The sequence below is a fragment of the Nicotiana attenuata genome, chromosome 2, assembly GCF_001879085.1.
Source record: "Nicotiana attenuata strain UT chromosome 2, NIATTr2, whole genome shotgun sequence".
NCBI lineage: Eukaryota > Viridiplantae > Streptophyta > Magnoliopsida > Solanales > Solanaceae > Nicotiana > Nicotiana attenuata.
In genome coordinates, this window is record NC_031990.1 from 94,115,733 (window position 1) to 94,143,608 (window position 27,876).

At 35.6% G+C, this 27,876-nt stretch overlaps 3 protein-coding genes across 4 annotated transcripts; 1 reads left to right on the forward strand and 2 right to left on the reverse strand.

Annotated features, from left to right (window-relative positions):
* LOC109215375 (probable polygalacturonase) lies at nt 1,292–5,295 on the forward strand. 2 transcript variants are annotated; one of them, XM_019379439.1, is made up of 5 exons: nt 1,292–1,447; nt 2,874–3,187; nt 3,762–3,882; nt 3,973–4,218; nt 4,318–5,295. In XM_019379439.1, exons 1-5 carry the CDS (start codon nt 1,432–1,434, stop codon nt 4,986–4,988), a joined length of 1,368 nt encoding a protein of 455 aa, XP_019234984.1. In that variant the 5' UTR covers nt 1,292–1,431; the 3' UTR covers nt 4,989–5,295. The 2 variants fall into 2 exon arrangements, with proteins under 2 accessions (XP_019234984.1, XP_019234975.1); XM_019379430.1 differs by having other exon boundaries at nt 1,293–1,443; nt 2,870–3,187.
* Nucleotides 14,245–17,060, reverse strand: LOC109222291. The gene is made up of 3 exons (XM_019386661.1): nt 16,990–17,060; nt 14,573–14,935; nt 14,245–14,380 (listed from the first exon to the last, which is right to left on the reverse strand). Exons 1-3 carry the CDS (start codon nt 17,058–17,060, stop codon nt 14,245–14,247), a joined length of 570 nt encoding a protein of 189 aa, XP_019242206.1.
* Nucleotides 17,969–21,290, reverse strand: LOC109223088 (E3 ubiquitin-protein ligase MARCH8-like). The gene is made up of 7 exons (XM_019387348.1): nt 21,056–21,290; nt 20,835–20,906; nt 20,217–20,290; nt 19,554–19,692; nt 18,747–18,827; nt 18,418–18,516; nt 17,969–18,223 (listed from the first exon to the last, which is right to left on the reverse strand). The coding sequence occupies exons 1-7, from the start codon at nt 21,206–21,208 to the stop codon at nt 18,182–18,184; spliced, it is 660 nt and encodes a 219-aa protein (XP_019242893.1). The 5' UTR covers nt 21,209–21,290; the 3' UTR covers nt 17,969–18,181.

The following is a 27,876-nucleotide window of genomic DNA, read 5'->3' on the forward strand; positions in this document are numbered from 1 at the left end:
TTTGTCTTTTAGTTTTGGTGATATTTTCCTTGTAATTTTTGGTGGTAAAAGGTTTTGCAGATGGTTCATATTTTCTCAGTGAGAAAAAGATAAACAATGAAAGTGAAAGGTATTGGGTGGGATAGAAAAAAGACAATCACCGGAGCCGTTGCCGATGATAAAATCTAAAGTTTTTCAAATTGATTCCCAGTTCGGTAAGGTTTTTTCCGGCGAGTTCTGAGGGAGTGGAAGGAATATGTGTAGAAAAAATTAGTTTGATAAAAAAAGAAAAAAAGAAGAAAAAAAAGAGAAGTGGGACCTTGAACATCCAGGTGTCCACAAAAATGTGAATGAATGCATGATGCGACTATACAAAATATTAAATTAAATCCATGTCAGTAGCAATTGAACAACACGCACCATCACAAGTGTTTATTAGGTGCCATTTTCTCAAGTAAAGGTGTTCAAACGGGAAACCCAAGAGTTCATATATCGGCTTTACAAAGTGATGCAAGTTTAAGTGGTCAGGAAGCCATTTCGCCTTTTCTAAACACTTTCTAATTATCTTTCATTATAAAACTATGATTCATAATACATTTTTTTTTTGTAATTTTTAAATATAATAAGGTATTTTTATATAAATTTAGTATCTAATTTTACACTAAAAATGCAGGTTGGTACTCCCAAACCCTACTTATGGGAATATACAGGGTTTGAGAATATGCAGGTTGGTACTACTAACTCGAAGAACTTATCCGGATCTAAGTTCGAGACCAAGCAGAGGCGTATTCGGTTCATTTGAACCTCGCTAGTTCTGACGCTAAGTATAAATTTAGTGTAAAAATTCACTAAAACATGTAACACATAGTGGGTTTGAACACGTAACATAAAAAATATAATAGGTTCAATATTAAGAACCTTAAAAGTTGAACCCACAAAGTTCAAATCCTCGATCCGCCTCTGACACTAAAGCATACTAATTTATCATTGTTGAGTGATGCGTTGAAGTAACACTAATGTCACTCAACCATATATTAAAAGACTATTAAATCTTGTACGGAGAACATATATCATGCACTTATTTATTTGATGCATAATAGATCGAGCAGATACAATGCATATCTTATGAGTTAATATAAACCCAATAGTTTGGATTCAAATTTTATACACTATTAAAAAATTATTAAAAAATACAAGTAAAAAATTTCAAACTCAACAAATCAAATAAGATATATTAAAATCTTGAACCATAAAGTGTAAATTTCGGATTTGCCTCTAATAATAGAAATATTTTCCGAAATCTTTAACATGTTTTTATTTACTCTTTATTTTCCACTTCATTTAACATTTACACGTTTCTCTCTCTCTCTCCCCCTTCACTTCATTCTTTACTGTAAAACTCTTCGGGAAAGAGAGATTGGTCTACATTTCAGATTGAGAAAAAGCAGATTCATGAAGGGGCTAGTAAGTACGTTATTTTATTATTATTATTAATTTTTTTTTACAATTCTCCGTTGCAAATAATTGAGTATTATTCATCTTTATTTGCTGTTGCTTAATTGACTTTTTTAACACTAGTCCAGTACTTGATATTCAATTTAATCGCAACTTTTTTGCTACAAATTGAGTGTTAGAGCTGTTTTTTTGTGTGGTTCTTACTGAAAAATGCTTATTTGGGTGTCCAAAATTGGTTATTATGTCAACCTTTTTTGAGATTTACTTGGTGTTGAAATTGCGTTGCTATGTTTTTATCTACATTGTCTTTTTTCATGGAAATAATTAGTTTAAGATTTCAATTTAATTGGATTTTTTGGTATTAAAAATTGATTCTTGGAGCTGATTTTTTGTTCTGTCCTTTTAATAGAGTTCTCAACACTTTTTTTTTTGCTCTTACTGAAAATTGCTTATTTGGGTGTCCTAAATTGATTATTACGTCAATTTCTTTAGAGATTTGCTTGATCTTGAAATTGGGTTTCTATGTTTTTGTCTACATTGTCTTTTTTCATGGAAGTAATTAGTTTAGGATTTCAATTTAGTTGGGTTTTTTTTGTGCTAAAAATTGAGTCTTGGAGCTGAATTTTTTACTGTCCTTTTTTTTTGGCTGTTACAGAAAAAATGCTTATTTGGGTGTCCTAAATTGGTTATTACGTCAATTTCTTTAGAGATTTACTTGATCTTGAAATTGGATTCCTATGTTTTCGGCTACATCGTCTTTTTCATGAAAATAAATACTTGGTTTCAAGATTTTAGGAGTTTGTTTGCAATCCTAAGCGTTTTGCAATTTTGCTCTTTTGTATTTTACTTGGTGCTTTCCAAAATCTACTCTTTGTAGAATGTGGACAAAGTATAAAGTGTTTTAACTATATTTTTGGCCTAAGTGTGCAATACTGTGTTTAATTTTCTTTATATTTTCATCTTCCTCAAGCATCTGTATCCGACAAAATAATGTGATAGATAAAAGCGAAGACCCCTTTTTTTTTATATTCCTTTTAATGTGGAAGGGGAGTGTAACTGGTAAAGTTGCTGCTATGTGACCAGGAGGTCACGGGCTCGAGTTATGGAAACAGCCTCTTGCAGAAATGCAGGGTAAGGCTGCGTACAATAGACCCTTGTGATTCGGTCTTTTCCCGAACCACGCGCACAGCGGGAGCTTACTGCACCGGGTTGGCCTTTTTTTTTTCTTTTTTAAAGTGAAGAAATGCTAGAATTGAAGATTTCCTATATAATATTGGAGGGACATGGAACCATGATAATGTATTGCTAGCTTGTTAACTGACCACTTCCCGCATTCCTCGTTGTCTAAATCTCTTGCCTGCATGTGTATTACTATTGATTACCGAGGACATTGACTTAAAAAATTATGAATGACCATTTCCTTTTTTTTTTCTAGGCAGTGCTAATTTTGTTGTCGGCACTAAGTCAAAGTATAGAACATATTGAAGCTCAATTTGATGGTGAATGCAAATTCAACAAGCCTCTGGATCCCAGACCTCACAGTGCATCGGTGTTGGATTTTGGGGCTGTGGGTGATGGAGAGACTATAAATACAGTGCCGTTCCAGAATGCCATTTTCTATCTCAAGTCCTTTGCTGACAAAGGCGGGGCACAGCTCTATGTTCCAGCTGGCAGGTGGCTGACCGGAAGCATAAAGCTTACCAGTCACCTTACACTCTTCCTCGAAAAAGAAGCCGTTATTCTGGGATCACAGGTTAGCACGTTCACTGGTTCTGAAGTTCCTACTTATTTGATATATTTGTGTTCTTTGAGATAGATAGGATGCTATTGTATCACAAAGGGTGAATCATTAACTCTTGGAAGGAAATTATTAGCCTGAGATCTTGTAGTACTTAGCGATGAGGTGTTGTGGTTTAACTGTTACTCACTCCATCCCAATTTATGTGCACTCTTTCCTTTTAGTCAGTTCCAAAAAGAATGTTATCTTTCCTTATTTTTAGAAACAATTTATCTTTGGAATTCCTGCTTTACCATTAATGAATTGATTTACAGCCACACAAATGATATATGGTTTGTTTTAGACCACAAGTTTCAAAAGTTTTATATCTTTCTTAAACTCCATGCCGAGTGCAACACCGCCACGTAAATTGGGATGGAGAGAGTATAAAATTTATTGAAGTCTACATTCAGGTAACTCCAACAGAGAAGATGATACATGTTCTGCATAATATGTTGTAATGATCTAATTATAATGTTTGTAGCTGCATTATTATGGTGGAGACTAGCTCCATACACATTCATATATAATTATATGTTTTGCGATGCAGGATTATGCTCATTGGGATATAGTTGAAGCCTTACCCTCTTATGGTGGAGGTATTGAAGCACAAGGTGGAAGATATCGCAGCTTGATTTCAGGAAATAATCTAATTGATGTTGTGATAACAGGCAGGAATTCCTTCATTGCATTGATCTACTAATTTGATGTTTCTGTCTTTGGCCCCACCCGCGGCCAGCTTATGCCTATTGCTTATGCAGGTAATAATGGAACTATTGATGGTCAGGGTTCTATATGGTGGGAGCAGTTCAGTGCACATTCGTTAAATTATACTCGACCACACCTTTTCGAATTTGTTAGCTCCAAAGATGTTGTCGTTTCAAACTTGACCTTCCTGAACGCTCCGGCCTGGAATATTCACCCGGTATATTGTAGTAATGTGGTGGTTCAGAACATAACAGTTCATTCTCCGGCTAACTCCCCATATACCTATGGGATAGTCCCAGGTCGGTTTAAAATTAAAATTATTTCTTACCTTTGTATACAATTATGAAGGTTTGCAACTTTTTGTTCGGAGTAATGTGAGACCTTATATGCATTTTCAGATTCTTCTGAGCATGTATGCATTGAGAACAGCAACATTAGCATGGGTCATGACGCCGTTGTTCTTAAAAGCGGTTGGGATGAGTATGGAATTTCCTATGGGAAACCTACCACAAGTGTCCATGTTCGAGGGGTTAGGCTGCAGTCTTGTGCAGGTTCTGCCTTGGCTTTTGGTAGTGAGATGTCTGGCGGTATTTCCAATGTACTAGTAGAGCATGTTTACCTACATGACTCCCTTTTCGGGATTGAGCTGAAGACGGCAAGAGGAAGGGGTGGTTATATCAAAGATATTATCGTTACAGGCGTGGTTATGGCAAACGTGCAAGTGGGAATCGAGGCCACTGGTCATTGTGATTCTCATCCAGATGAGAAATTTGATCCCTCTGCACTTCCAGTTGTTAGTGGCATCACTTTTGAGGACATTGTCGGCACAAATATTTCCACAGCAGGCAATTTCTCTGGATTATCTGAATCTCCCTTTACTTCAATATGTCTATCAAACGTCACCTTTTCCGCTTCTACCAACCCTACACCATGGCTATGCTCTGATATATCTGGTTCTTCTCAAAATGTGTCTCCTGATCCATGTCCCGAGCTTCAGAACTCATTTTCCGGTACTACTTCAACTTGCTTCGCCCTCTTGCACCCTTATAGTCAAGTTGCAATTTCGTAAACAATTCACTTCCTTGCGCCAATACAAACGAGACACATTTCAACTTCCAGTTCTGTTGTACAATTCTACAATAAGATTGCTGATTGTTGCCTGTGTATAGCATCAGTTTCTTCATTCACATAGGTAGTAAATTCAGATGAGGTGTTTGTTTCTTGTCATTTGTTCATTTGATTTTCTAGTCATTTGTTTTACATTTGTAAATTAGATAGCAATTGGTTAATGCTGGATGGTTGAAGAAGGGATGTTGTAGTTGATTGTTAATAACTTTTTTTTCTCCATTTAATTGAATTGATATTTTAGTTCCCAAGTTTTGAGCTGAATACTGGTATCAAACTACAATTTCTGAAGGTTGTATCATGTTTTTTTTTTTTTTTTGGCCCTTGTGGTCCGACCCTTTCCCGGCGGGTATAGCGGGAGCTAGTGCTCGGGTTCCCCCTTCTTTTTTTTTATAACTATCCGGCATCTGAAACTCACTAGCTCAACTAATCTATATTCGTGTCGGCTTAGGGCCCATTAAATGAGGTAAACGCTTCCTATTAAAGGTTTTTTCATTCTCAGCGCTCGAATCTAAATTTCTGGTTAACAGTAGAGCGATCTTTCACCATATCTAAATGTCGTCATATCAATACTAGAATACATCATGGCAAGATTTGTAATAGAGACAACTCTTTTTCTTTTTTTTTTTTCCTTCTTTTTTTGGGGCCATTTTAGTAAATTGAGAAGTAATCCTAGTCCACAAATTCTTTGTGTTCAAGATGTCAAACTGCAATTTCTGAAATTCTTGCTTTTTGAGATGACTTATAAGCCCGTTTGGACATAAGAATTTTTTCAAACTTTTTTCAAAAAAAATTCACTTTTTTCAAAATCAGTGTTTGGCCATAAAATTTTTCAATTTTCAATTGAAGATGAATTTTGGAATTTTTCGAAAATTTGAAAAACTCCGAAAAGCTGTTTTTCAAAAATTTCACTCAGATCACTCGCAAAACTTCAAAAACAACCCAAAATTATATTCATGTCCAAACACAACTCTAATTTTTATTTTAATTTTCACTTTCTTTTTTTTGGAATTTTACAATTCTTATGTCCAAACATCCACTTAATGTTGTCATGTCAAAATTAGAAGACAGTATAGCAAGATTTATAATGGAGACAAGTCTTAGCTATCAGCACCTTACTTTGTTTTGTACCTTCTTGTTGTTTCCTTTGGATCGTTTGGCATTTAGTTTTTGAGTAGATGGGTGGAGGGGATCTACCAGAATTTTCAAACTAAACAGTAAATTTTGTTGACTGCCAGGGGAAAATAATGTAAACTATATAAAAGAATTAATCTAAATAACTGTCCAACCAATCACTTAATATTACTTTATAATTAAAAAGGGCAGCTAGATGGACTACGCTCTTGCTATGGGTAGGATCCAAGGAAGGGCCGGATCATAAGGGCTCGTTTGGTATGAGGGATAAGGAATATTTAATTCCTAGACTAAATTTAAGAAGAGTTTATCCAATGTTTGGTTGGGAGAAAATTGCGGTACAGTCAGACCTATCTATAACAACATCCCTATATAACAACATTTCATTATAAAAGCCAAATTTTTTCGGAACCAATTTTTATGTTATATTATACTATATGTTCTCTATAACAATACTTCGCTATAACATTCAAAAATATTCGGAACAAACGAGACTGTTATAAAGAGGTTTGACTGTATAATTAATTTCGGGATTAGTTATTCCGGGATTATAGTATTTTCTTATCCCCATGGAAAGGTGGAATAACTAATCCCGAGATAATTAATCCCGGATTAACTTCTTTCCAACCAAACGACCCCTAAGGGTCTATTGTACGCAGTCTTGCCCTGCATTTCTGCAAGAGGCTGTTACTACTGCTCGAATCCGGCTTCGAGGTCACGTCACATCAACTTTACCAATTACAACTTTCCTTCTCTAATTACTATATCAAAAGGCTACGTGTAACTTTCTAGACCATTACAATTCATTTATCAGGTGCACATCTCCTCCAGCAAAGCAAAGTGAAAGCGTAGAACTAATATCACCAGAAAACGAGAAGCCTTAAGTAAATTCATTCATTTTTTCAATATCGAGAAGTCTTATCTCTAAATTTACTAATATTTCCACCCGTGATATCATCTTTTCCGACAACTCAATATTTTCCGGTAATGCGTTGCATAAATCTCAATTTTTTAAGTAGTTTTAACACTTTTAATACTCTAGGACATTATCACTACCTTTACATGAGTAGATATCATAAATTTTCAGAGAAGACTAAAGAGGAAGAGAATAAATGAAAATTTAAAATTAGATTATTTTTAAATATAGAAATGTATCATTCTTTTTGGAACGGACTAATAAGGAAAGTGTGTCATTTAAATTGAAACAGAGGGAGTAAGTAAAAGAGCTTTTATCAAATTTGTCAATGGAACAATAGTTCGAGCTTCAACTGAACCTCAATGGTAATGAGAGATTGACCTTCACGCCATGAGAGAAGAAGGAAGAATGAGAAATGAATCTTCCAAATTCTGTTTCTCTAATTGAATTCGAAGTGGAGAACCAACTATATACAAAATGTGTCTGAATATAAATGAAAGAAAGCAAAACATAACTGACTAACTAACAAGTGAGTTGGCTACAATTGTCAACCCAACGACCTAACTACTGTTACACTAACCAACTGAGAATTAAGCTAAGTAGAGCTACTAATTTACATAATTAATCTTAACACCCCCCCCCCCCCCTTAAGTTGGAGGTGTAGTAAACACAACCAACTTGCCCAATGTAGCACTATGTTTGATTTCAGTCAAAGCCTTTGTGAGGATGTCTTTTGAGCTGATTATCTGTTCTGGTGTGTTGGAGTGAAATCAATCCTGCTTGTAGTTGATCACGCAAAAAATGGTAATCCACTTCTATATGCTTGGTTCTTTCGTGGAAGACTCGATTTCTGGCGATGTGGATGGCAGACTGCTATCACAGAAGACTGAGATGGGCATAGAAAAAGGGACAGTCAGCTCTTCAAATAATCTGCCCAGCCATACCAATTTCCCCACTACTTTCCTCAGGGCCCTATACTGTGCTTCTGCAGAGGACAAAGAGATAGTCTCTTGCTTCTTAGACTTCCAGCTGATGGGGTTATTGCCTAGAAGTACCAAGTAACTTGTAATAGATCTCGTGGAGTCTTGGCAGGCTGCCCAATCATAGTCACAGTAGGCTCTAACTGTATGGTCTGCATCTTTTGATATGAAAATCTCTAGATTAGGATCATTTTTCAGGTATTTGAGCATGTGAAATGCTGCCTTCAGACGAGGTTCTCTGGGCTCTTGCATGAATTGACTTAAGTGTTGAACACTGTATACAATATCCAACCTGGTATTAGTTAGGAAATTCATTTTACCTACCAGCTTTCTATAGTAAGTAGGATCCTGGAGAATGGTGCATTCCCTAGCGTTTAACTTTATAGTGGGATCTAAGGGTGAGGAACAAGAACTATGATCCAAGAAATTGTATTCTTTCAGTAAGTCCAACATAAACTTCCTTTGGGATATAATGACATCATCATCTTTGTACATGACTTCCAACCCCAAAAAGTAATGAAATTGCCCCAGGTCTTTGCTCTTGAATTGCTCATGTAGAAAAGCTTTGAGTTGTGCAATTGCCTCCTGGTCGGTCCTAGTAAGCAACACATTATCCACATATAATGCAACATAGTCTGAGGACTCTCCATTCCTTTTGTAGAAGAGTGAGTAGTCATTCGTGGAATGTGTATAACCTTTTAAACACAATGATTCGGTCAAATTTGCATACCACTGTCGACTAGTTTGTTTTAAGCCATAGGGGGATTTATTTAGTTTACAAACCAGTCCTGGTTTATCCACTACAAGTCCAGGTGGAACTTGCATATACACTTCCTCAAGGAGATCCCCAAGGAGGAAAGCATTGTTCACATCTAATTGGGATATGGCCCAAACTTTCTTAACTGCAATGGCTATCAATGCCCTTACTGTTGCCATCTTCACCACTGGTGAAAATGGTTTTGTGTAATCAATTCCTGCCTGCTGAGTGTAGCCTTTGACAACCAATCTAGCTTTAAACCTTTCAATGCTACCATCAGCTTTATGTTTCACCTTGTAGACCCATTTGCAACCTATTGCCTGCTTCCCAGGTGGCAATGGAACTAAGTACCAGGTGTGATTGGAATATAATGCTTCAAATTCTTGGGTCATTGCAACCTGCCATGCAGTATCAATAGCTACCTCCACATATGATGATGATTCCCTGTCATGACAAATATTTCTCACAAGAACCTGACTATTGGGAGTTAGTAGATCAAATATTTGGTTTTAGGTTGGGAAGATAATTTACATAGTCTTTCAGATAACCAGGTGGCCTATGTAGTCTTTGAGATTGTCTCAATTGTAGAGGTTCTACAGAGGGTTGTTCAGTATAATGTTGTGGTAAATAAGGTAGTGGAGATACAAGTACTATAGAAGGTAATGGAGAAGCAACAGGTGCATGTGACATAGAGTTGTGTGTGATATCAGGACTCCTTTGATCAATGAGAACATCAGACATATGTTGTGCAGTGTTTGTATCACCAGAAGGTTCTTCATATAGGGACTCAATGAAGGGAATGGAATGAGGAACATGAGGTTGAGAAGATGCATTCATGCTGACTGCAAAGGGAAAAATGAACTCATTAAAGACTACATCCCTGCCTGGAAATATGGATCTTCATAGTGGCTAGACTCAAAACTTTGTACCCTTTCGTGTTGAAAGTATAACCAACAAAGACATGTGGTGTTGTTCTAGGCTCAAACTTGTCCCTGTGTGATTTTGGTACAGTAGGATAGCAGAGACACCCAAAGCTCTTTAAATGGGAATATTTTGGTTTTCTTTTGTACAATAACTCATATGGAGTCTGGTTTTTAAGAGAGGTAGAAGGCAATCTATTTATAATGTAGGTGGCACAAAGAATATACTCTCTCGAGTACTTTAGTGGCAACTTGGATTGGAAGAGTTGTGCTCTGGCTATTTCATGGAGGTGCTTATGTTTTCTTTTCACCACACCATTCTGTTGTGGTGTATAGGGGCAGGTTCTTTGGTAGATAGTACCTTTAGATTGGAATAGCATACTTGCTTCTATCTTGGTGAACTCTAACCCATTATTTGACCTTATGGCCTTGACAGTCACAACAAATAATGGGTTAGAGTTCACCAGCATAGAAGCAAGTATGCTATTCCAATCACAACAAATAGATTTTCCACCAGATTAATAAAGCATTTGGGCACTTGGAGAGCATTGCTCTTGCTAGATAAGAGGTGAGTCCAGGTGGATCTACCGAAGTCATCTACCATAGTGATAAAGTATTTGTGTCTGTCATGTGTGGGGACATGATATGGGCCCCTAGATCAACATGTAGTAGTTCAAAAATTCTGCTAGTTGTACTAGTTCTCTGAGGAAATAGGAGTCTTTCTTGCCTAGCCATGGGGCAAATGGTACAATTAAAAGGTTGTTTCGGAGAGAAGGTTACAGGAATAGAAGAAATAATTTTCATTTTGATAAAAGGGACATGTCCAAGCCTATTGTGCCACAACACATCCATATTATCTCCATAACACAAATGAAAAGATGCATTAGAAAATGAAGTCATAAGAGAAAATTGTCCTCCATTATTTGCACATGGACTATTCACAACTGGATGAAAGGAAACACACTTATTGACATGTGATGACTTATTTACAACAGAATGAAAAGGACACTGTGTGTTGCAAGTGCAATAAGTAAAGGTAGTTGATAAAACATCAGAGGTCTTTACTGCAGGGCTTGCACTGTTGCTCTTTAAGCAGCTTGGGCACAGGATATACACTTCATCCTTGACCAATCACCAGAGGCCTCTTCATTGAAGAGGCCTGCAGTATGAAATAGTGTTTAGCAAAGGCAACAAGACAATTGAGGTGAGAATCCAAAGAATGAACATAAATCAAATTGTATCTAAAAGAAGGGACAAACATTACCCTGTCTAAAGTGATCTTAGGAGTGAGTATCACATTACCAATCTCCGTCACCTTTACTTTGTAGCCATTTGGAAGTATAACTAATAAAGGATAGGGTAAGGTTATTATACTGTTTAATAGGGATATGTTAAAAGTCATGTTGTTTGATGCCCCTGAATCTATAATCCATGAGTCAGTCTTGTTTTTGAAACATTCACAAGACAACTTACCAGAATCAATAGAGGATGTGCAAGCTATAATACCTACAAAGTTTGCTGCTCCAGTTGGAATGTTGGCACTACTTATGCAATCTCTTCCTCCTCCTGATTGAAACTGCTGCAACAGACTCACTAACTGACCATATTCCTCTTTGGTGAGGCTCACATTTTGAGCATTATCATGAGCAACAGGTCTCTCACTATCAGCAGATTGTGTATCTGTGGTTGCCACATATGCATTGGCCACCGCTCTATTTCCTCTATTGAACTTACTATTCTGGTTACCATGGGATTATGATAATAATTGAAATTTTGTCTTGGATTCTGATTAAAGTTGGAGACCTGATTATGATTTAAGTTTGGATTCTGATTTTGATTGAAACTCTGAGGTTATCCATGAAGCTTATAACATTTCTCATTGGTGTATCCTGGTCTCTTGTAGTGATCACAGAATGGTCTATTTCTATTATTGTGATTGTTGTTAGGAGAGCAATTAGTCCTGAAGGACCCTGGCCTGCTTGTGCTAGCATTCAAGGCTGCTGATTCAAGAGCTAGATGGTTATTTGGCATAATTTCTCTCTGTCTTTCCTATTGAATTAGTAGTGAGAAAGCCTGGGCAATTGAGGGAAAAGAATTCATCATGAGTATACTACCTCGAACTACAGTGTATGTCTCATTCAGTCCCATAAGTAACTGTATGAACCTCGTTAAGATTTGTGTGTACTTTCCTTGGCCCCACACGTGTAATTGCAAGTACAATGAGATTTTGGCAATCAAATTGTTGAGTTCCTCCCAAAGCTTCTTTATCTTAGTGTAGTACCAGTATTGTCAAGAGTTCCTTGGGATAGATAATTGATTTCCTTTTGAATTTGGTACAGTTTTGTTCCATTAGTTTGATCATATCGATCTTCAAGTTCTCTCCATAATTCGATTGCGTCTATCACATACTCAACATTATCTGCAATTTCCTTAGCTAGAGAGTTTAGAATCTATGAAGTTACCATGTTATCGCACCTTTCCCACAATCGATTCTTCAATGAGTTTGGATATGGTCTTTTGCATTCCCCATTGATGAAACCTAGCTTTATTTTCACCGATAGGGCTCGTATTACACCTCTTCTCCATGAACGGTATCCAAAACCATTAAATGGAACAGGAACCAGTGCTGCTCCAGGATTATCAGATGGATGCATGTAAAAGGGGCTACTGGTATCAACAATTGGCTGATTAGGAGATTCAGCCATGTTCATTATCATCGATAATAGTCATCTCACACAATATGAATATTCCAACTGATTGAAGATTATAAATGTAGAAATTACAGATCTAAGAAGCTAATAGTGAACAGAGTACAATTTTTCCAAAATTACGACTCGAGATCGATGAAAAACGAAACTTGCATGAGCACGATTTAATCGAAATGCAGAATGATGGATTGGGATCTAACAGAATCAAAAAAATGAGTCAAAACCTGTGATTGGCTCTGATACCATATCAGATTTGTCAATGGAACAGTAGTTCGAGCTTCAGTTGAACCTTAATGGTGATGAGAGATTGATCTTCACGCCATGTGAGAAGGGAAGGGCGAGAAGAAAGAAGAAGGAGAAATGAATCTTCCAGAATCTGTTTCTCTGATTGAATTCGAAGTGGAGAACCTATTGTATACAAAATGTGTCTGAACAAAAATGAAACAAAGCAAAACATAATCAACTAACTAACAACTGAGTTGGCTACAACTGTCACCCTAACGACCTAACTACTGCTATACTAACCAATTGAGAATTAAGCTAAGTAAAGCTACTATTTTACATAATTAATCGTAACAGTTTTAATAATTTTCTGTCAACAATAGAGTATAATACTACTAGGGGTAAAATTATCATACTGTAGTTGTTCACATTTATAATAAATAATATAAAGGAATTGTTATAAAAAAATCAAAATAAGGAGACAAGTGTAATATCATAAACCACAAGGGAGGTATTATGATAAAGCGAAACGTAAGGGGAGGTATCTGAAATTATTCCTAAAATTTAACCACGGAGAATTAATTGATACACTATTGTACATTAAATAGATCTCAATTTTGGGATTGTTAGTCCTTTTACTTGTTACTTTGTTCTTTCCTTCTTTTTTTGGTAAGGGGTGTGGGGGGCCCGATGTCTGTGTTTCTAGCTAATTAGGAATTATTGATAGTCTATTATAAAAATTTACATTTTGTACCTCTTTTAACTTTGTTATTTTTTTTGGTAACTAACCAATTTTTCTATTAAACCCTACTAGATTTAGGTGTATATATTCTATCCCAGGCTATTAGAGCCTTTTTTGTGATCACATTACTCCAGACCATGTGTAGCTTTTGCAGTTTGAAATCTTCAATTGAAGTTAATAGTTGCGACTAATATGATTGTATACCAAAGAGAGCAGTTTGGACAAGTTGTACTCTGGCAGCATATGAGAGTTTTTTTTGCTGTCCAGGAGGAGTTCTTGGCAAATATCTTCTCTATCAAAGGTTGCTACTGTATCAATGAAAGTTTCTTATTGCAAGTGGAATACCTAGGTATTTGAATGCTAGCTCCTCCAATGTGAAACCTAAATGCTGCAGGATATTCATTCTCACAACCTGAGGGACTCCACCAAAATAAACCAAGCTTTTCCCCAGATTAGCCTGTAGCCCCGATACTTGAGAGAACTGCCTAAAACATAAGTGGATGGCAAAGACTGAAGGTAGGTCACCTCTAGCAAATAGTAGGATGTCATCCGCATAATTAAGATGTGTGATCCCTAGTTTTCGCACATCTTGGGTGGAATTTGAACTCCTTCACTTCTTTGAGACCATTGAGACTTCTACTAAAATACTCCATAACTATGGCAAATAAAAAGGGAGAGATGGGATCTCCCTGTCTCAAACCTTTAGCAGCATTAAATGGTGGGGTGGATTCTCCATTTATCATGATAGTATAGTTAACAGTGGCATCACATTCCATTATCCATTCAACAAATCTCATAGGAAAACCCAGCTCTATTAGAACCTACTCCAAAAAACTCCACTCAACTGAATCACATGCTTTTTGGAGATCAATCTTGATCATGCATCTATCAGAAATATGTTTCCTTGTATATGCCTTCACTAGCTCATGTGCAAGAATAATGTTATCAGCAATTTTCCTGCCAAGAATGAAACCATCCCGTGTTTCACATATGATAAAGGCAATAACTTATTGTATTCTTATTGCTAGCACTTTAGATATTAGTTTGTAGAGCATGGTGCAACAGGCAATTGGTCTATAATTCTTGACTGTGTTAGGACTGGGTATTTTAAGCACCAGCGTGAGAGTAGTGCACTTAACAGTTTTATACAGTTTCCCAGTGATAAAAAACTCTTTCACAGCTTGAGATACTTCCTCTTTGATGATCATCCATGCCTTCTTAAAGAAGTAGGCATTGTAACCATCAATACCTGGAGCTTTGTCATTGTTAATAACACATAATCCATCATAGATTTCTGGAACAGTGAACTCTGCACATAGAGAAACCTTTTGTTGTTGTGACAAAACTGACCCATTCCTCATAACCACCCTGTTTATTGCAGGAAGAGAGTGGGCCGCTGATCCTATTAGAGACTTATAAAACTCAATAATTTCCTGCTTTATGCTGTCAGGGTGAATAAGTTTATCTCCCGTAAGATCCACAATTTCAGTTAGCTGCTTCTTCTGACTTTTTCTTTCACGAAAATTGCAAAATACTTGGTATTTGAATCACCAAGTTTAATCCATTTTGCTCTAGATATCTATTTCAAGACACTTTCCTCTTTTAGAGACCATTTTTCTAGATTCTGAAATACACTCATCTCTTTTTCAAGCAGTGTATTATTACATGTTGTATTGATCTTCTCCTGTATGTTCTCTAGGTCCATTCTAGCATGTTCAATCTTTAAGATGATAGTTCTGAAATGTTCATTATTCAAAGTTTTGAAATGTGGTCCTAGGGCCTTCAACTTCATCCTAATATTCTTCATCTGGTAAGTTGCATATAATTGTCTCCAAATCCTTTTCATAATGGCAATGAAACTATCATGCTCAGTCCAAACATTAAAGAATCTGAATAGTATTTTGCCATATTTTGGAGCTGAGTGTAATGTTAGTATCATAGGAGCATGATAAAAAATAAATGGCAGCCCATACTCAATAGTCACATGCCCCCACTACATCATTCATTCAAAGTTGCCAAATGCTATGTCAAGTCTGATACATACTCTATCTGCACTATGTTGTTTGCTCGACCATGTGTAATACTCTCCTTTCCAAGGTAGTTCATTCAATGATAGTGTGGTCAAGCAATCAGAAAATTCCTGGATTTCTGTATAGTTAATAGGGTTACCCAGTAGTCTATCATTAGGATATAACACAACAGTGAAATTACCACACAGTAGCCAAGGTTTAGTGATTCTTACTGCTAACTCCTTTAAAGTCTCTCATAGTTATTTTCTTTGTTCTAGAGTATTATAACCATTAATGGTTGTAAGTTCACAATCCACCACACCTAGTCTATCATGTACTAGACAATGTATAAGCTGAGCTTCTATTCTCAACAATGTAACAACAAACCATTAGGGATCACATATGAGCCATAGCCTTCCATTTGGTGCATGTTGGTAGTTTGTATAAGAGTTCCAACTTGGGATTATATTCAACATCTTCGTGTTTGCATTATGTTTTTTGACTCTACTTTCAATTATACTAGATAACTTTATTTTCTGGCTACTAATATACTTCCTTAACTCTTTCTATTTGTATCTCTTATTTACACTTCTGATATTCCAAAATAGCCACTTCATCAGTATATCACGTTACCCCTACCCTTATCAGGTGGTAAGGAATTTATAATCCAACTTTCACTTTACAATGGCTCAAATACATTTTTCACTGAGATAGATGATAGTGTTGGAAAATTTACCATATTTAGTTCAGGCATTGTCTCTGCAGCTTTGCTTTTATTTATTCTTGAATCCAAGTTGTCTCTCTGATGTTGTATTGGAGTTTGAAAGTTGCCCCTCTTCTCTTGTGTTTGAACTCCAGAAGGTATCATCACATTCTCTCTGCCCTATGGAACTTCTTTACTCTACTGAGAAGGTTGAACATACATTGGATTGTTCTGTGTCTGTTGCTGAACTTATTCCTCTAGTTGAGTGGCCTGATTATCTCCTCCATTCAATGGGCCTTTGAATCTCCATTCCATTGTTACCTTCTTAGGTTCTCTTCTCCTTACAGGTTATTTCATTTGTTGATTGTTTGGTCACTGCTCTGTGCCACACCACTAGCCATTTCTGGCAATACCTAGGCTTCCAGTCATATCTGACTATTTATTTGAATTTCCTTCCATTAGGATCCTAACAACTATCTCCAAAGGCATCTCTTTAGTGATGTTAACGTCTATTAGCATCCTTGCAAACTCTAGTTTTCTTTGCAGTGCACTCATCTACGTAAATAGGAATCCCAATTGCACTAACCATTCTGCTTAAAGAGTCATGACTCCAACAATTCATAGGCAACTTGGGGAATTGGATCCATAAGGGGATTTCAGTAGGGAACTCTTTATTGAAGTCAAAATCTGGTGTCCAAGGTTTTAGGATAATAGGTCTATTGTTGATCGTGTATGGCCCAGAGTAATAGATCTCACGCATGTGTGCTATAGTCTGAAATTTAATAATGTAATAGCCCTATTCATGTAGAAATAACTCAGGCTCATCAACATTTTCCCAGTTCAAAGCAATATACCTCTTCATAGTGTTGTATCCAGGAACTTCCCTAATGATATAAGCTATCACTGCACTTTTCCACTTCTCCATTTCTAAATCAATTTCAATTTTGTCTAATTGCACTACAATTTGGCAATCAATGATCTGTGGAGGTATGTAAGACAAAGACATACCATTCTCGACTGCTCTATTCCTCTGAAAGAGGTTTGCCTATGGCTTAAGGTTAGCAAATTCTTTCCCATCGAGCTTAGTAATCTCCAAAATCACCGTTCTATTAGCAGCATGAATAGTATTCACTGTTTTATTGCCAGAAATTATTGTTCCCTTACTTGCATGTTGGATATGGGTCTCCTCAGGGATGTTAGCTCCAATTGTTATTGGAGGAGTTTTCAGATCTAGCCTTATTTAAACTCGTCTTCGGCTTCGGTCAAATTATCTGATTGATTGATTAATTTTTTGGACCAAATTTATTTGTGAAATAGTTAAATTAAATTAATATTTTAATCCAAATCGACCGTTTACGTAACGGTAATTTGAATTTCCTCTGGTTTGAGTTTCCTTTTTTTTGCGTAAATAGATAGTACGTAATAGCCGTTTTACGAGAACAGTCATATGGAAGAGTTGCTCCTCTTCGTTTGAACCCAACTTGTTGGCTATAAATATCACGTCACTCCCTCATATTTTTCTTATGAAAATTCTGAAATCTCTTCTTTCTTTCTTTCTTTCTTTCTTTCTTTCTTTCTTTCTTTCTTTCTTTGTGCATTGTTTTCTTACAAAACAAACAAAGTAAGTGTGATTGATACCGCTATTTATGTTCGCTGAAACAATGGGGTTTGAAGTATCGCTACACCAGTGTGTAATCAGTTTTTTTTCCTCCATTTCTCATTCACCTCAGTTTTAACTAAAAATCCAACAATGACCTAGGCTTTACAGTCCAAAGATAGTGTTTAATTTCAAGCATAAAACTCTTACATGTGTAATAAAATCCAATGAACGGGTACAAATTTATCCAATGTATCAAACCAATGAATACAAAACAAGTATCTTGCATATAATCCTTTCAACATGTTATCATGGAAGTAATATGTATATTCACTTTAATTTTTGATTGCTATAATTAATTTGCATAATTTGGTATATACACCGGGTATAAGTCTTGAATAAAATTTACAGTTTAGAGAAGATATGCAATTAGATGCTCGATCGTCTTTTTAGTTGTCCTCGTCAGCGTTCGATATAATGTCTTCTGAATCCTGAATAAAGAACAAGTTAAAATTTCAGATTGTCTTACAGTACTAGTAGCATTAAATTGTGGCTCGATTAAATTTGTATTCGTGTAATCGTGTAAGATAAATTCTACATTAGGGGTAAAGTGCTCCCTAACGAAGGCGAATTTATATTCAAGGCTTGAACCCAGACCTTTGAGTAAGGATTAAAGAATACTTACCACTCTACTACAACCCTCGTTGGCGTTCTGAATTTTTGTGATCATCATGATTATAATGTACATTGGCAAGATTATCCCACTAGCTTTTATAAGAATCAACTGCAAATGCAAGAACCAATAAAGTTGTTAAGCACTAGTAATAGTCTATGTCGCTCAGACTCTTCAATTGTAGCGTAAGGTACGTGTCAAATCCTTCTAGAAAATGCATTTTTAGAGGATCTGATACTGATTGGGAAGCATTTAAGGAAAGTCCTAGCAATATAGGTAGTAGTTAGGGAAATTAAGTACCACGGGACATAAACTGTTGGATTTGTTTAATTAACACTTACAGTAGGAAGTGTAAAGGGATAATCTTTTGCCCCTCCATTGAGCACCATTAACACATGTCTCATCAGAAGTACAATTGTGAACTGCCAATTTTTGATTGTCAACATAGATTTAGCACATGGATTGATACATAGAATATGTTAGGAACTGTATTCAAAATCAGAAAATTAGAGAAGGAAAAAATATTAGTTCAATAAACAAAACATAAAATAATTCTGAGCCCACAAGTTGCTTGTGTGTCCTTAAAAATTTTAATCCCCTCACCGTTGTCCAAGGTTATGGTTTAATTCCTCCCAGGATATAACGGAATTATTATTCTGTGCTAGCGGCACTACAAATCACAGAACTTTGACGAACTCACTAGACGGAGCAAATCACACTTGACACTTATATTTATTTGAAAAATAATGCAACAATATAGAAGAGGGAAGAAGTTTTCAGATTTTCCATGTCTGAAAATTGAGGCCAAGCCACTAAATTTATAGACAAAGAAAAGGTGAGATGGAGAGGTGCAATCCAAAAGGTGCCTCTTCCATTTCTCATTCACACTTTTTAGAAAAACACAACAGAATATACGTAACAGACGCATAAGCATCTACTATCTTTGACTCGCGTTATATATATACGGGGCTTATGTCCCATGCTTCGGGTCTTACACCTCGCCTCATAAAAGGTAAAACGTCTCGCCTCACGGCCCCGCTTTTTATATATAATGATTTCTAATAAGCAAATTAGCTAAACTAAAAATCTTTGATCCACCTCTGAGTTAACAATACAATAGGAAAAAGAGTGCGAGAATAAGTGCTTACAATGAGAAGGGCAGTTCGACAATAAGAGTAATTTCTATCCCTAGTTTGTGAGCATTGACTTTCCAAGATTTCTTCTTCTTCTTCTTCTGCTGATGATTCTGGTTCTGCTTCTGATCTTCTTATAACTTCCAAGCTTCCTCTGTAATTAATTAGTAATTGTTTATACTTATTGCTTTTTTCTTACAAAAAACAAGCTTTGCACCTCACATATTACAGATTCAGAGACGTAGTCAAGATTTGAACTTTATGGGTTTTAAATTCTTAGGATAGTAACATCAGATGTTTAGTAATTGAATTTTGAATCTAACTAGGTAATGGTTTTTGATGAAAAAAATATTGAGACATGTCTCGAGCTAGGTTTGGATGCAGATAGAATTAAGAACCCATAACCACCAAAAAGGATGTGGTGCAGCGGACGGGGCTGCTCTTTCCTTAACCAGAGGTCGGGTTCGAGCCTTGAGTATGGAAAAATCCTTGGTAGGATGTGCTTCCCCCCGAATGGGGTTCTACGCGGCGCGAATCCAGATATAGTGTGGCTCCAATACGAGTACCAAACACTGAGTGAGAAATTAAAAAAAAAAAAAACCCATAAAATGTAAATCGTGATACTGCCTCTATTCTTACTTCCTTCTCTTTTTCTTTAATATTGTGATGAGATAATACCTAATTGTCACTGCTGTGTTATCAACCAAGTAGACCTTCTTAGGGGATGGAACATAGAATCCAGATTCAAATTTCTGCATCATTAAATATTTCATCAGTAAAGTATTTTTGGCCCCTAATAATATTAGATTATACATATTGAAAAAATCAGGGGAAGAAACAAGAACTGGAATTATGACAAGAAAATACGTATTGCGTAACCACTAAGGGATGTAGCGTAATTAATCAGAGGTGTCGAGTTCGATTCCTAGAAAGAAGAAGATTTTGACAAGAAGTGTTTTCCCTATGCACGATGCGAATCTAAGGACCTGTTTGGCCACAAATTTGGTAGCTTGTTTTGATCAATTTTTGAAGGAAAAAAAAAATCAAGTTCCCAAAAACTGCCAGTTTTAGGACAATTTTTGCGTAAAATTTTCGTTCCATATTTTTTCAAATAAAAAATATGTCTAAACACAACTTTCAACACAACTTCAAAAACTCATTTTTCAAGTTTTAACCAAATCTATATCTAAATGCTAGCTAATTAGTCAGATCAATGAGTCGAACGTCGAACGGCTAAGCAAAAAAAAAAAAAAAACCTTTGGAATATTGATAAAAATGAAGAAATTACTTTTGCACCTGTAAACAAATTTCACAAGTTGTATTTCCCTTTTCATTACACCATCTTTGTATACAATCTCTGTGCGCGAACTGATCAAAATAAAAGTCCATATTAGAAATAATATGTGATCATTAAAAGAAATAGTCAAAGAAACCCCATAATAAAAACCAGTTAATTACAGATTAAATTTGGTAATTAAACAGAAGATATGATTAGTGAACAAAAGCAATTAGTTTACCTTGACAGTTCCAGAGCATGCACAAGGAGTTTCTAAGCTCTTTAAGCTTTCAAATTCTTGTTCATGGCAAATTCTACACAAAGATATGGCACCAGAAATTAATTCATCATCCATATTTATTACCACGTCTCCCATCTTCGTCTTGTTTTTCATACAATAATTGTGTCTCTGTCTCTAACAAGTTGAAATCGGCTATAGGGATTCTTACTTCTTTCTTTAAACTCAACTCATATCATTGATCATATTGTTTTTTATAAGCCACGTAGCATATATGTATGTATATATATGAAGTCAATACTGCATTAATTGGGGCCGCTTAAGTTAAGCTATACAGAAAGATACGTCAATTCTAACATGAATTATATAGTACTTATATGATATTTATCTAAAAGTTGTGGTTCTCTCTCTAAGTATAATTAATGATTAAACAGTTGGAAGAACTATCTAATACGTAATTTAGATACATGATTCAGTAACTTTAGCTCAAATAATGTATTAGTGTTAAGAGATTTATTAAATACGTACATATATTAAATTTAAAATCAAATTAGCATTTGAAGTCGTCTTTCTGAAAGTTCAAAATTCATAAAGTTAAAATCCTGACCCCAAAAGAAATGTCACAATATATAATTGACTAGCAATTGCATGCATGTGTGATTGGCAAGTCGTGAAGTCAATGGGGTAAAAACTTAAATAATTTATTGCAAGATTCATTAACGTGGAAATTGAATAAAGGTCTTATTTAGCTTAATAAAGAGAAAATAGAATTAGTTTACTCGGTCAAAGCAAGCTTTTGATGTACGTACATACTCCATTCGTTTAGTTTTGTTTATATGAATATTTGATTTTATTTCACTAATATATGTTATAGGACTTCAAACATTATTATAATATGTTCTTTCACTAATTAACACTGATATAAAAGTAGGGGCGGTCCGACTAGCTTTGTGACCTAAAGCCAAACTTTATGAGGGGCCTTAACTTGTTTATATAATTTTTTATTTATTTATTTGAAGTCTATTTTTCTAGCGTTTCTTAGATACAAAGTTATTAATAATTCCTTTATCGTCAATAACTCCTATTAAGTCTTTCTTAAGTGACAATATAGCTAATCTATTTAACCTTTCTTGAGACATTATTGATTTTAGGTAAGATTTTATCAATTTTAATTTTGAAAATTTCTTTCCGCTGAAGCGACGGTAACAGGAGTTATTAACATTGCTACATAAGTAATATAGGTATTGATAAAAAAAAAAATCAAATCTTTTTATTTGATCGAGTGTATTAGTTAAATCGTTATCTTCTAATTGTACTATTTTTCTTAATATTTTTAATTCTAAAATTAAATCTAAACCATCAATATCGAATTGATTATTATGCTTTAAGGAACATTCAAGATTAAGGGAATATTTCTTCAAATTTTCATCATCAAGTGATCTTAATTTTTACCGCTAAATAGAAAACAAAAAATATTTTCATATGTTTCGAATTGTTCAAATCTATTTTGAAGTGAAAAAAATAGCCTTGTCTACTTTAATCAACTCCGAAGGGCTCTTCGAAGATTTTGAGATGTTATTATCAACATTCTCATTAAATTGTTAATTCCTATATATTACATGTTTCGTATGAAATTCAGGTTCGATATTCATTTCAACTGTAATTTTCTTAGCAGAAATCATAGCGGTTGCAAATCCTTCTTCTTTATATATACTTGTTAAACAAAGAAATCAAATTTTTTACTTCACATAAACTTCTTTTTAAATTTATATATAGCCTATTAGGTGTAACAAAAAATGGGTCCCCCACAAATATGGGGCCTAAAGCAATTAAAGCAATTGCTTTACTTGGTTTATACAAGGACCACCCTTGTATAAAAGTATGACTTAAATTAATATCTTAAACTTCGTATTTATGCAATATTTTCAGATAAAATAGGACAGAGGGAATACCATTTGTGTATCACTTTTTCCTTCCACTTAACATCTAATTGATTATGTTATACCAATTATTCTGAACACCATAATTATTAGTAAAAAATATTAATTTGTACTAGGTGTAGTGACCGAGGTTACATGCTTAAAGGAATAGGAAAGACTTGGAGCCATGTTATTGTTTGCTTGAATTATAAATTGGAAAAATTAATAAAACTTAAAGTAGGGTCATCGACTAAAAAAGGAGAGTTGTGATATCAGAAGCGAATTCAGGATTTGAACCAAAATTATTAAGTTCCGTTGACCAATAATTCTCATGCTAGCTCCGCCCCTACTTATCATAGCTTTCAGCTTCTTGAAAAGTAAAAATTGGTCTCAAGTTTAAACTTTGATTATAACAACGGTATGTATGGGTATTTCAATATTGATTGTCCTTTTATGTTATGTCTACGTTCTCTATCTATTCATTTGTATTTTTTACTTAAATCTAAGATTTTATCTCGATATTTTTACTATATGGGTGTTTGGTATGAAGGAAAATATTTTTCGGAATATGTTTTCCAATTTTTCCATGTTTGGTTGGCTTAAATGTTTTGGAAAACATTTTCCTTACGAACTCATTTTCTTCCAATTGGAGGAAAATGTTTTCCTTATCAAGAGAAGAGAAAACATTTTCTAAAACTCCTTCTCAACCTTCCCTACCCTCACCAACCCACCCCACCCCACCCCCTCTCTCCTAAAAAGATTTTTTTTTCTTTTTCAAATTTTAATTTTTCCGTTACCACCTAAGGGTATCTAACGGGCCGGATCAGCCCGTTTCCTGACCGGCCCAAACCGGTTGAAATCGGAACCGGCCCAGACCGGTACAAGGGGGCCGGGTGGGGCTGGGTTAAAGGGGTAGGGGGTTTGGTCCGTTCACCTATTTTTAACCGGTTAACCGGACCGGTCAAACCCGATCAACAGAAATACTGTAGAACCGGTTAAACCAGCCCGGATCGGACCGGCCCAGACCGGTTAACGGCTAGTTTCTTTTTTTTTTTTTAAAAATTGTTGATTGGGCAGCCCATGTTAACCGTTGGCAACGGTCACCTGCCAAGGAGCCGTTGCCCAACGGCTGATTTGCACAATTAGCCCTTTTTGGGCCTTTTTTTAAAAAAAAAATATTAATACTTTTGTAATTACAAATTTAACCCTTTGAAAAACTGTAAATACACCCCCTCCCCCCCCCCCCCCTCTTCTTCATTTTTTCACTCATCTCTCATTTCTCAATCTCAATTATCATATTCTCTCATTCTTCAATCTTCATCTAAAGTGAAATCAACTATTTGGCTCTTCTTTTTTTTTTTTGGAATTTAATTTATCGTAGTATTTATTATTTGAAGTTTGAACAATTGAACTTCAAAATTGGAACAATTGACGTTTCTTCGTAGTAACATTGGAGTTGCGAAATCATCAAGTGCTCAATTTATTGCCGAATTCGATGCACTCCCTCTAACTCTTTCTCTTATTTACTATTTTATTGGCATATTTAATTGTTGCTAGTAGTTAAATTTTTACAATATGTTTAATGCTGCAAAAAAAATTGTTACTAATCGGGGAAATAAAAAAAGAGGTAGTACTTCAGCATCTGGTAGTAATTTAAATGACTCTACAAATATTCCTGAAACATTACCTGATAATAATATAGATTATGAACAATTCCAGGAAGACTTCGGTATAGAAGATAATGAATTAGAAATGGAAGATGAGATACCACTTACACCTAGTAGTGTTAGAGCTGGTAGCAGGGGTGGTGGTCGTGGTGGTAGTAGTAGACCACCTGTGGTCCCGACTAGTAATCGGAGAAAAAGAAGTAAGGTTTGAAAATTTTTTGACGAAATAGAAGGTACTGATAGAGTTAAATGCAAACTTAGTAAAGATACTTTTAAACGTAAGACTGGAGGACAATTAGGGGGGACTGGGACACTACACTTAGTAGACATATGAGAATTGAGCATCCTATAGAATGGGGCTCTGATAAAGATGGAAATCAAGCAACTCTAAACCCTATTACTGGAGGTCTTATGAAATATGATAAAATGAAAGATCGTGAGGAGTTAGCAAAAATGATTGCTTTGGGTTATCTACCTTTTTCTTTTGCTTCTTCGTCATATCTTATTATGTATATTCAAAGGATTTACAATCCTTTATTTAAAAGTATCTCTAGAAGTACTTGTAGATCTGATATCTTTAGACTTCATGGACAATATCAAACATACATACGTTATTTGTTTAGCCACCTTCCTTGTAGAGTTTCTCTAACTTCAGATATTGGCCATGCTGTTAATGGAAATAATTATTTGACAATTACATGTCATTGGATAGATGATAATTATTGTATGCAAAAACGTATTATCGCTTTTAAATATGATGAAGATCAGAGTCATACTGCTGCGTTTATAAGTACTACTATTTGTGAAGTTGTTGAATTTTATAATCTCAAGCAAAAAGTATTGTGTATGTCTTTTGATAATGCTTCTAACAATAATGCCGCAATTTCAATATTAAAACTGCATTTGCAACCACCACTTGCCGAAATTTTTCATGTTAGGTGTGCATGTCATGTTTATAATTTAATTGTTAAAAGTGGCCTTGATTTATTTTCAACTGAGATTACTCATGTTAGAAGAGCAGTTGGCGTTATTCAAGGAAATAATAGACAATCTAGAATAAAGGAATTTAAGAATAAGTGTATCCAGTATAACCTTAAACCCAGATTCATGCCAGACGAAATTGTTACTAGATGGAATTATACATATATATTTTTAAAATGTTGCTACAAATATAGATTCCCAATAACTGAAGTTGCTAATGCGCATTGTACTGATCCAAACCGTATGTTAACAACTACTACTTGGGAGGTCATTAATGATATGTAAATTTTACATAATTTATACNATCTTCTTCCCCACACCCCATAGACGAATTCTGAAGAGCTTTTCCTCCATAACTTCATAGGTGAGTGTTCCTAACCTCGTTTTCTCTTGATTTCTTCAGCTAATCACTAATTTCTAAGCCTAAAAACATTAAATCAAAGTAGAAATTAGGGATTTTGGGTAGAGTTAGGTTTTTGGGAATTTTGGGTGATTCAACCTCAATTTGGGGTCGAATCTTAAGATAAATTATATATTTGAACTCGTGGGGTTATGGGTGATCGGGTTTTGGTCCGAGCCTCGTGTTTGGACCATGTGGGCCCGAGGTCGAATTTTTGTATCTTTGGAAGAATGCTAGGAACTTCATATCAAGGCTATGGGATTTTGTTATTGAGCCTTTATTGATATTATGAAATTAATTATGCCTAGATATCGTTATTTCGGAGTCGGATTGTAAAGGAAAGGCGGTATTTGAGGGTTGATTGCTAACCTTTGGACCGAGGTAAGTGTTTGATCTAACTTTGGCTTGAGGGAATAGGATTAGGGTATTATTTGCTAATTGCTAAATGTGGAGTACGGTGTATAGGCATGGTGACGAGTATCTATACACCGGTGTCTAGCATGACCGTGAGTCCTTATTTGTGCTTATTTGGGATTCTGTAATGACTCTTCCTTGTTTAGTTGATGGTTGCTATATAATGTGAACAGTATGAAGAGGAAATATGACATGTAAACTCCTTGGAGCGTTGGCTTGAATTATGACTTGGTTAGGAAGTAAGAAATGAACGAAAGAGAAAGAGATGTAATTATTCCCTTGCCGGGACGTGTAAGTTATTGTCGTTGCTCCTTTGCCGGGAACTAGCTGTTACTTGTATTCTCCCTTGCCGGGATAGTTGAATTGATTCTTGTTCCCTTGCCGGGAAACCATATATATATTATGAAATGGGATCGTGTGGCACACCGACCACTTATATATTATGAAATGGGATCGTGTGGCATGCCGACCACTTATATATTATGAAATGGGATCATGTGGCACGCCGACCACTTATATATCATGAAATGGGATCGTGTGGTAGCCGACCACGTATTCTGTGTTAGAAGAGATTAGTTGTAGTTTTCCTTACTTATTCCAACCGTTTTATTTTATCTGTTATCCCCAAAAGCATGTTCCCCTCCCAGTCTTAATTATTACTTTCCGCTGTTATATTTGTAGTATTTGTATATATATATATATATCTGCACAGGTTAATTGGTAGTCCTATCTAGCCTCGTCACTACTTCGCCGGGGTTAGGTCAGGCACTTACCAGCACATGGGGTCGGTTGTGCTGATGCTACACTCTGTGCATCTTTTTGCACAGATCACGGTACCGGAGCAGGAGCTTTTGGACAGCAGTAGGAGCATTGGGAGCTGACTTCAGTCCAGAGATTCCCGAGGTAGCCTTGCTGACGTCCGCATGGCCCGGAGTCTCTCTTATCCTTGTTTTTCGTTTGATTTCCTTTGTATCGGATCAGACAGTACTGTGTTTTTATTCAGACTTTGTATTTAGCATTCTGTAGAAGTGAGTTAGTGACACCAGATCTGGGTAGAGATGTATTTGAGCTTCCGCACTTGGTTTAAGTTATTTATGTTTTGAGACTTCAGATTTTGTATTAATTGTCTCGTCTTTCTTTAGACTGTTGATGTTGTCAAGAGAGGTATTACATTAATTGGCTTGCCTAGCTCCTATTAGTAGGCGCCATCACGACCCGAAGGTGAGAAATCCGGGTCGTGACATGATATCTTTAGACTTCATGGACAATATCAAACATACATACATTATTTGTTTAGCCACCTTCCTTGTAGAGTTTCTTTAACTTCTGATATTGGCTATACTGTTAATGGAAATGATTATTTGACAATTGCATGTCATTGGATAGATGATAATTATTGTATGCAAAAACGTATTATCGCTTTTAAATATGATGAAGATCAGA